We start from the raw sequence: 10,638 nt of genomic DNA, 5'->3' as shown, positions 1-10,638 counted from the left end.
GCGCACCTTGGGCGCTCGACCTCACCCAGGTCGATTTAGGGCGCCCAGGTCGACGCTGGCGCACAGCTTGGGTGCACCTCGGGCGCTCGACCTCACCCAGGTCGATTTAGGGCGCTCAAGGCGCCCAGGTCGACGCTGGCACGCAGCTCGGGTGCACCTTGGGCGCTCATGGGCGCTCGACCTCACCCAGGTCGATTTAGGGCGCTCAGGGCACCTTGGTCGACTCTGGGGCGCACCTCGGGCGCTCGTGGGCGCTCGACCTCACCCAGGTCGATTTAGGGCGCTCAGGGCGTCCAGGTCGACACTGGGGCGCACCTCGGACGCTCATGGGCGCTTCTCGGGCGCTCTCGAGCGTTGGGTGTTAAAATTTTTAACACCCAAGTTGATTGTCGACCTCACCCAGGTCGATTTAGGGCGTCTTGGGTGCCCAGGTCGAACATCGTGAGGTCCTTAGGCGCTTCTCGGGCGCTCATAAGGCGCTCTTAGGGCGCTCTCGAGGGTTGGGTGTTTTTAACACCCATGTTGATTGTCGACCTCATCCAGGTCGATTTAGGGCGTTTTGGTTTCCCAGGTCGACCATGGTGAGGTCCTCAAGCGCTCCTCAGGCGATCTTGGCGCTTCTGGGGCGCTCATAGGGTGCTCCCAGGGCGCTTCTAGGGTGCTCCCGGGCGTTCTTGGCGCTCCCAGGGCGCTTCTCGAGCGCTCTCAAGCGTTTTGGATTAAGCATAGGTTAAACATGGATACAACCATTAAGTATAATCATGCTTGATTATGACTTGTTAATGGTCTGAGATAAGATTAGGCCTTAATCTAGGTTTTAGGGGCTTTTTCTAGGCTAATCGCTTGATTAGGGTTTTGTTGAGTTTTATACACATTTTATACATGTAAATATGTATAAATGTTGTATTTTCATTTATTTTTAGGTTCTAGGAAATTTTAGATCCTTCTAAAACTTTCTAGATTATGGGTTTTTTCTTGGGCTTGGGCTAGTTGACCTGTAGTAGCAGGTCACTTGGCATGTTGACCTGTTAGATGACCTGTTGGCCATCCTATAAATAAGTGAGCATCCTCATTTCTCACTTCTCACTCTACAAGTTTACAAAATCTCTCTAGAATTCTCTCAAGCCCACCAAGTTTGTTTCGAGCTCAAATGGCTGATCGGGAAGAATCACGCTTGGCCAAGATTTCCAAGGCCAAGGGCACCTCCTCCAAGTCCAAGAGAGGTACTCCTATAGTTATAAAGTCTTCTTGTTCATCTTTACTTGATTTGATCAATATTATGCGGGATGAATACCCCTCCCTAGCCGAGCTAGGTTCTTATGGCTATGCCGCCGATTGTTCGCCTTCGTTGGCTAAGGTCTATCATAGATTGCTTAACTTTCCCAAGGCTTATTCCCTGGTCCGGGCCGAACCCGGGGATAGGACCTATCATTGGGATCCTCAGCACTTGTTTATATACAAGCATGCTCTACTAGCCGTACTTAGGTTCCCCCTTCATCCCTTCATCCCTATGCTCTTAGCTGATGTGGGACTCGATCCTTGCCAATTGACGCCCAATGCTTGGCGTATAATCCATTGCTTCATGGTTCAGTGCCTATCTAAAGGCCTTTCCATGTCTGTCCCATTGTTTCATAAGATTTTCCAATTCAAGAACTACCCGACGGGTTCTACGGGCTGGGTTCTTATTAGTCGTCGGCCGGACCAGCCTCATGTTTTCAACAATTCCTCCATTCCGGATAACAACCCTCGTTGGAAGAAAGAATTCTCCAAGCTACACTGGGAAGGGGGAGATTGGGGATCTCTATTCAAATCCAAGTTTTGTAAGGTCGTTGATAGAAGTGTCGACTCCATCCACCTGTCCGATGTCGAGAAGGCAACCTATGCTGAATTGGTCAAATACAATGGCCAATCCAAATGCTGGGATCTCCTTGATGAGTTCAATCTTAGAAAGCTTGGTCTTTCAAGGGTTAGTGATGAAGGTATAAACCCCCTTTTTTACACCTAGGACTTTTCTCGGGTCTACCTCATTATTCATGACTTAACTTATTTCTTGTTTCCCTTTTGCAGCTGCCACACAAATCAATGAGCAGAATGCGCCCCTCCAAGAGGAGACGGGGCGGATGAAGCGACATAGGTTGGCTAAGGACCCTCGGGTCCCTCGGGAGTTGCCCGCCTTCCTTCAACGTCATTCGGCGGAGGGCGGATCATCTAGTCAGCCTCGGGCTTCCAAGTCTCAAGCCTTTAAACCGGCTTGGGGTTTTCGAAGGACTGATTCGATGCTGGGATCGATTATTCATGCCTCTGATTGGTCCCTTCACTCTATTACTCATGCCGACTACCATGATGTGGTGCTACAGTCGGAGATCGAGGGGATTGATGGCCTTGGCTCTCAAGCCCTTGCTAGTGTGAGTATCTTTACACACTTATTGCTTATGTTCTCCGAGTCTTCCTTAACCCGTATTGTCTACTTGTCTCAGGCCAATGCTCAATTCCAGGCTTCCCTCCATCAGGCTAAAGCTTGGAATAACAAGCTGAGAGCCACAAGAAGGCTAAGGAATCCTTAGAAGAAGGCATGGAGGCCTTCGAATTCAGGATATGGAGAAGGACGAGATCGTGGTTAAGACTCAATCGGAGCTGGTGGAAGCTCGGAGCGAGCTAGTCGAGGCTCGAAAGGGAAAGGATGTCATCATTGACGACTATATGGACTCTGATGAGTTCAAGAAGCTGATGGAGAAGCACAATGAGATCACCTTTCCAGAGGATTACAGTATTGAGTGGAAGGATGCTGTTCAGAGCATTCACGAGGATCATTCGAACATGTTCGACCATGTTCGACCCTAACGTGGAGTATATCTGTCCCATGAGGATTGTTCTTGACTCTCCTAGTCCTGTTGAAGAGGAAGTCGAACCTTTGGATGTTTTTGAAAAGCATCCGGTTGGGGAGTCCGAGTCTGCAAATAGCTCGGAGGTTGATTCCGAGTCCGATGAGTAGGATTTATTAAGGACCCTGCGTGGTCTACTTATTTAGACTTATCTAGCCTTAACTTGTAGTATTGGACTTATTTAGTCTTAACTCGTAGTATCGGACTTATCAAGCCTTAGCTTGTAATTTTAACACAATCAATGTTAATCGTAACTTATTTGCGTTTGAATTCATGTTTCGGGTTGATCCGTTCATGGTAGGCAAACAAAAACTCAAGGCAAACATTAAAAACATGAGATATGGAGCAATCCTTAAGAAATTTTATTGAAACTATAGTAGAAGAGATAAACAACTGAAATCAACTAAGTTGTAAACTAACTGGCAATGGTCTATCAGACCTTATTCAATGGTCATCTACTTACTAAGATAATCAAATATAATAAATCTTCAAGTTGGTGGCATGCTAACTCCTTGGAAACTCAATTCCATACAGGGTCTGAAGCTTGTACGAGCCGCGACCAATAACATCCTTCACCTGATACGGACCTTCCCAGTTTGGGGCCATCTTTCCCTTGGGACCAACTCCTGAGGCCTCAGCTTTCCTTCGGACTAAATCCCCTTTTTCTGAAGAATCGCTCCTTGACTCAAAGATTATAGTAATAGGAAGCTCGTTTTTGGCTCTCAACGATCCTGACATTAGCCTCATCTCGGACCTCATCGATCATGTCGAGTGCGAGTCTCATTCCTTCCTCATTGGCTTCGGGCTCATACTGCTGGACCCTTGGGGGGTATGAGTTATCACAAGTGGCACCACGACTTCAGCTCCGTAAGCTAACTAGAACAGGGTTGCTCCGGTGGAGACCTTGCAGGTTGTTCGATATGCCCATAGTATAGGGAGAATCTCATCAGCCCAAGACCCATGCGCTTTCTCGACTCTTTTCTTTAGTCCATCAAGGATTATCCTGTTGGCTACTTCAGCTTGCCCATTGTCTTGAGGATGGGCAACCGACGTGAATCGTAGCTCAATGCTATAGTCGTTACAGTATCTTACAAACTCTGAATTGTTGAACTGGGCTCCATTGTTAGTAATCAAGACTCGGGGTATGCCATACCTGCATATGATGTTTTCCTAGAAGAACTGAGCAACTTGCTTGGTGGTTATCTTGGCCAGGGGTTTGGCCTCAATCCACTTGGTAAAGTAGTCAATAGCCACTATCAAAAACTTCCTTTGAGCACTGGCGAGTGGAAACGGCCCTAGGATATCCATCCCCCACATAGCAAAGGGAACCGGAGAGTTAATGGATGTCAGCATCTCTGGGGGCTGGCGCACAACAGGTGCAAATCTCTGACAACGATCGCATCTCTTAACATAATCCTTCGCCTCCTTCAGTATATTTGGCCAAAAGAACCCAAGGCGAGTAACTTTGTGAGCCAGGGCTCTCCCACCTAGGTGCTAGCAACAAATTCCTTCATGGACCTCTTTCAGGGCTTCCCGGGCCTCGTTTGGCCTTAAGCACTTTAAATATGGTATAACAAAAGATTTCTTATAGATAATCCCCTCAATGAGTGCATACTTTAAAGCTCTTACTTGTAGTTTTCGTGCTTCCCCAACATCAGGTGATAGATGTCCAGTTTCGAGATACGTTTTGATTTCATCCATCCAAGTGGCCCCCGTATCAATTGGGGCTACCAGTTTGGCATTGATACTTGGGGTTTTCAAAGCCTGATGGTAAACACTTCCCGAGCACACCTCTTTCTCCAAGGATGCAAAATGGGATAAGGCGTCAGCCTTTGCATTCTCTTCCCTGGGTATATGTTCTACCAAACATTCTTCAAATTGTGTCATCTGGGCTTTAACGATCCTCTAGTATTTCAGCATTGTTTCTTCTCGTGCCTCAAATTCTCCATTAACCTGTGACACCACAAGTCTTGAGTCCCCACAGACTTTCAGGTTTTTAATCATCAAGGTTCTCGCCAATCCCAATCCAGCTATAAGGGCCTCATACTCAGCTTCATTGTTGGTAGTTGGAAAGTCTAACTTGATCGCGTACTCGACCGTCAACCCATCCGGGCTTCGGAGCACCAGCCCTGCCCCACTATTTTTTGTTTTTGAAGCTCCATCAAAAAATAGTAACCAATACTCTTTAGGTTTCTCCTCTTCTTTGGGTTCCTCTACCTTACTCTCCTGCCCCAGACTTCCTGGTTGTCAATGGTGCATTCAACCAGGAAGTCAGCTAGAGCTTGAGCCTTGATTGCCACCCGTGATTTGTATCGAATTTCGAATTCCTCGAGCTCTACTGCCCATTTGATTAATCTCCCACTAGCCTTCGGGCTATGCATTATGTTCCTAAGGGGCTGGTCTGTCAATACTTCAATTTTGTGAGCCTGGAAGTAAGGTCTCAGCTTTCTTGAAGCTGTAATCACGACTAAGGCAAACTTCTCAATCACAGAATAGCTGAGTTCTGCTCCATGCAAAATCTTACTAACATAGTAGACGACTTTCTGGATTTTTCGATCCTCACGAACCAAGACCGCACTCAGTGCTTTCTCAGAGAGAGCCAAATAGACATATAATGTTTCTCCATCTACGGGCTTTGACAAGAGTGGTGGCTCTGCCATATACTTCTTCAACTGCTCAAAGGCCTCCTGGCTCTCACTTGTCCATTCAAAATCTTTAACTTTCTACAAAGCCTTAAAGAAGGGCAAGCACTTATCCCCGGACTTCGAGATGAAACGTCCTAGTGCCGCAATTCTTGCTGTTAACTTTTGAACATCCTTTATAGACTTAGGCGGTTCCATATCAAGGATGGCCTTTATCTTGTCGGGGTTGGCCTCAATCCCACGTTTTGAGACCATCAGACCCAAAAAATTTCCAGACCCAACTCCAAAGGCACACTTGGCTTTCAACATCATCTTATGTGTCCTCAGGACTTCAAAAGCCTCTCTCAGGTGCTCAAGGTGATCAGCTTTGTTCAAGCTCTTCACTAGCATCTCATCAACATAGACCTCCATGGTTTTTCCAATCAGATGTTTGAACATCTTATTTGCTAGGCGTTGATATGTGGCTCCTGCATTCTTTAAACCAAACGCCATAACCAAATAACAAAAGATACCAAAATCAGTGATGAATGATACCTTAGGAATGTCGTCCTTATTCATTCGGATCTGGTTGTATCCACTAAAGCCATCCATAAAGCTTAACATCTCGTGCCCAGCTGTAGCATCGATCAGAGTATCTATTCTTGGGAGAGGAAAACAGTCCTTTAGACAAGCATCATTTAAATCTGTGAAGTCTACACACATCCTCCACTTTCCATTAGCTTTCTTGACCATGACTGGGTTGGCTAGCCATTCTGGGAATTGCATTGCCTCTATAAAACCTGCTTCCAAAAGCTTATCGACCTCCTGTTTTATGGCTTCTTGCCTCTCAGGGGCAAAACTTCTCTTCTTTTGTTTCACGGTTTTCAATCTGCGTTCACATTAAGCGTGTGTGTCATAAAGAGGGGATCAATCCCTGGCATATCAGCAGCGGTCCAAGCAAACACATCTCGGTTGTTCCTCAAGAATTTCACAAATTCGGATTTCATATCCTCGGGGAGCGACCCCCCATAGGTCTCCTTCTCGGGCTCATCTGGATATAAGGAGATGGGAACCTAGTCCTCAGCAGGCTTCCCTCTCCTTTCCTCTTCCTCTCGGACATCCAAATCCTCAATTGGGAGAACTTGCCCCCCGGTCCCTCCAGATTTCAGAGCCCCCACATAACAATTTCTAGCCATTTTTTGATCTCCTATTTCTTCTCCCACTCCGTTCTTGGTAGGGAATTTGATCTTCAAGTGGTAGGTGGATGGGATTGATTTGAAAACATGTATCCCTGTCCCCCCAAGGATAGCATTGTAGGTTGATGAAGCCTTGACGACCAAAAATTCAACATACATGTGGCCTGTCTAGGCTCGGTGCCCATTGTCACGGGTAGTTGGATCATACCTTAAATCTTTGTCTCCACGTTATTAAAGCCGTATATAGGCATATCTGAAGGTGTCAATTGTGAATCAGAATATCCCATCTTCTCATATGCATCATGAAATAAGATATCTACCGAAGCTCCACTGTCAACGAGTACCCTTTTTACAGAATTGTTTCCAATCACCGGGGTGATTACCAAAGGATCATCATGGGGAAATTTCACTCTGTCAAGATCTAAATTGTCGAATGCTAGAGCAAACTCAATTTTTGCCCTCTTTGGGGGCTCCCCAACAATGCACATCACTTCACGAGCATAAGTTTCACGTGAGTTACTAGATAGGCCTGCCGCGGTCGGTCCCCTAGAGATTACATTGATCACAGGCCCTCTAAGCTGGTTTCTCTTATCCCTATCATCGTTGTCTTTTCCACAATTATCATTGTCACGGGGATTCCTGTCTGTATCCTTAGTATACCTGGACAACTTGCCTTTCCGGATCAAAAACTCAATCTCGTCCTTCAACTGCCGACAATCATCGGTCTTATGTCCCGTATCCTTATGAAACCTGCAGTACAAGTCTTTGTTCCTCTTTTCGGGGTCCTGCTCTCTTTTTGGTGGGGGACTCATCATCATCCCCTGTCTTTGAATACTTACTATCCGCGTTGTACTCGGTGTCGTTTCCACATTTCTTTGGGTTCGGGGTCGGTCCCTGGTTATTCAGGGATCTCTTCAGGCTTTCCTCAGCCTTGATATACTTCCCAGCCCTCTCCCGGAGCTCATTCATGTTTTCAGGGGCCCTCTTGGCTAGTGATCGGCGCAAATTATCATCCGTGGTTCCTTGCTGTAGGGCAATCATTGCTACTTTCTGGTCTAAATCGGGACCTTGAGCGCCTCCTTAGTGAACCTATTAATATAGTCTCTGAGGGATTCATTCCTGCCTTGGTGAAGGTTCATCAACGAGGCTGAACTCTTAGCGTGGGTCTTACTCCCAATAAACTGGCCTATGAAAGCTCAGCTCAAATCTCCAAACGAGGATATAGAGTTAGGGGGTAGTCGACTATACCAGTGCTGTGTCATCCCGCTCAAAGTTTGGGGAAAGGCTCGACACTTAATGGCCCCCGTGACTGGTTGCATTCATGAAGGTTCGTACATGATTCGCGGGGTCACCCGTTCCATCATACGCCTTAATAGTGGGCAACTTGAACTTCTGAGAAATCCTTGCTGCCATGATCTCCTCGGTGAATGGGGGGATCAGGTTATCTGGATCACCTGCAGCCAAGAAGTGAATTCTATTCATACCGGCGTTCTGAGGGTTTTCAGTCTGTTGCCGAGGTTCGGGCGGTGGCTTCCTGGCCTGGTGTGCCGCCCTGTCTTTTTTCAATCGAACTATCTCCTGTTCATAAGCTCGAATCCTGGATTCGTACTCCTGGTTTGTGGGTCGACGGGACTCGGGGTTATTCTGCCTAGTGTTGTGCTGGGAGCCTCGGCTTTGGTTTCCGTCTCTCCTTTTTTGTGGGGGAATATCATAGTCCCTCTCTGAATCTTCAGAGGATTCGTCCGTATAAACAACATACTCATCTGTTGGTCCTCTTGTGGTCGTCACAACTGTTGAGTAATGAGTCCCAAAATCAGTGGTTGTGGCAACAACACTAGTCAATAGGGGCATCGTGCCAAAAATCATGGGAATCGTGGTTTGAGTAGTGGTGGTTGTGCCACTGCTAGAAAGGGTCAACGTGACTGGTGGTGTGGTGGTGACGGGATTCGGGGTTCCAGCGGTGACCTGAGATGAGGGTGGATCCTGGGTTGCGGTGTTGTCTCCGTTTGAAGGAGCATGAATTTCTGAGGGTAATCTGATGGACACCATGGTTGTTGTCTTCTTCCCACAGACGGCGCCAAATGTTATGGATCAAAAATCGAGGGGTGAGCTTCGTGCCTTTTGATTGATCTCGTGAGTCGGAACTCAGACGGGTCCTTACGAGGTGCCTACGTATCTTCAGCTGGGTGAAGAATCAAGTCAAAAAATGTAGTTCTATTTTGGAGGGGTAGAGCCCTTTATATAGATGTCTCAAGGTTAGAGACTGATTAGAAGTAGGATCTCTGGTGTTAGAGTCCTAGTAGAAATAGGTGTTTGAGTGAGAGATAGGATAGGACTGATCCCTGATCCTTATCTTGAGTTGTTGGAGGTTAACTAGGACTCTAGATAGTTATCCACGAAATTCAGAGTTATAGTAGGACTCTCGGAGTCCTGGACTCATAAGTCAGAATCCTATAGTAAGACTAGGATTCGAGTTCTAGGCCCTGGCCGGGCTGGGGGCTCGAGCCTTAAGATTGGACAACCCACGTTTCTCAAACGTGGATGCCCAACGGGCTTTTTATAACCTCAATCTGCTAGCCACATGTTAAACCCAGAATCCGAGCCTTTATACTCAGGCCTTTAATCAGACCCGGGCTCAAAATAACCCAATAATTTTTTAGGGCCAATTTCAGACCCATATCAGTTATATCCATGGTTTCTCCTTTAAAAATCTTTGGTGGACTTTCTGCTAGATGACACACTTTGCTTAAGGGGTGCCCTTAGGCTTCCCGCACATATCTCCTCATTGCGCTCCTCCCTTGGCCTCCCACAAAAGATCCTCCTATGATGGTACGTATGTTGCCAACCCTGGCATTGCGGGGTCCCCCCTGATCGTTAACCTTCTCATCCTTTTTTTTCTTGTAGTTTTTAGCCTCCTGGGCTACGAACTCTATCAAATAGCCTTTTTTGATAAGATCCTCGATGTGGTCCTTCAAATGTACGTATTCAACGGTATCATGCCCGTTTATATCATAAAAAACATAGTACTTGCCCTGATCTTTCTTCCCTGGGGGTCCGCTCCGATAGGGCTTCTTGAATAGTCTGGCTTTATCTTCTACCTCGAAAATGTGCTCGAGTGTGGATGTAAGAAGCCTATACTCGATGTACCTTGGGTCTCAGGGCCTCCTTGGGGTTAGCCTCGACTTATCAAAACCTTGTGTTCTAGTAGTATTCACCAAGATGGGTGAAGTCTTGTCATCACATGTTGAGGGCTTTTTGCCAACAGGTTCTGTATAGAGGTTTCCCTTGTAGGCACCCCTCCTTTCAGGGCTGTAAGACCTGTCCCTTTTGCTTTTCCAACTGTTACGACTATCTGACCTCGAATCCTTCCTTAATTTAGCTAGTGACTCTTCAATAACCTTATGAGATTTCACCATCGCAAAGAAATCAGCTAGAGTTTCGGGTTCCCGTCCTTGCAACTCCTTCGAGAAATCCGTTCCAGGCCTTATCCTGCTATCAAGAAATTCTTTAGGGTCTCCTTTGAAATGATCCTGACACGGGGTACCTCCGAGTTGAAACGCTTGAAAAACTCCTTGAGTGTTTAATTTTCCTTTTGCTTAATGTTGGCTAGTGTATTGGGAGGTGGGGCATACGTGACTGAAGCCCTGAATTGCCCTAAGAACAAATCATTCATTTATCTCCAAGAATTGATGGAATTCTAGGGAAGCCTCTTCAGTCAATGATGAGCGTCATCCTTGAGGGTTGTTGTCAACAAACGACATTTGGTGAGATCCCGGATCTGATAAACCTCCATTTCCGTATCGAATCTACTCAAGTACTCCACCGGGTCCGTGGTTCCATTGAATCTTAGGTCGCTTACCCCCTATAGATACGTGGCAGAGGTGACTCCATAACCCTTTCAGTAAAGGGGGATCTGACGGTATGCTCGGCTTTGGATTT

General features: G+C 46.7%; 1 protein-coding gene across 1 annotated transcript; it reads right to left on the bottom strand.

Annotated features, from left to right (window-relative positions):
• Positions 1-6,908: 6,908 nt before the first annotated feature.
• Positions 6,909-7,740, bottom strand: LOC108194684 (uncharacterized). Its single transcript, XM_017361636.2, has 2 exons — positions 7,450-7,740; positions 6,909-7,406 (listed from the first exon to the last, which is right to left on the bottom strand). Exons 1-2 carry the CDS (start codon positions 7,738-7,740, stop codon positions 6,909-6,911), a joined length of 789 nt encoding a protein of 262 aa, XP_017217125.1.
• Between the last annotated feature and the right edge of the window lie 2,898 nt (positions 7,741-10,638).

Source organism: Daucus carota, chromosome 7 (assembly GCF_001625215.2).
Source record: "Daucus carota subsp. sativus chromosome 7, DH1 v3.0, whole genome shotgun sequence".
Taxonomy (NCBI): Eukaryota; Viridiplantae; Streptophyta; class Magnoliopsida; order Apiales; family Apiaceae; genus Daucus; species Daucus carota.
This window is presented reverse-complemented; position numbering and strand designations above follow the sequence as displayed.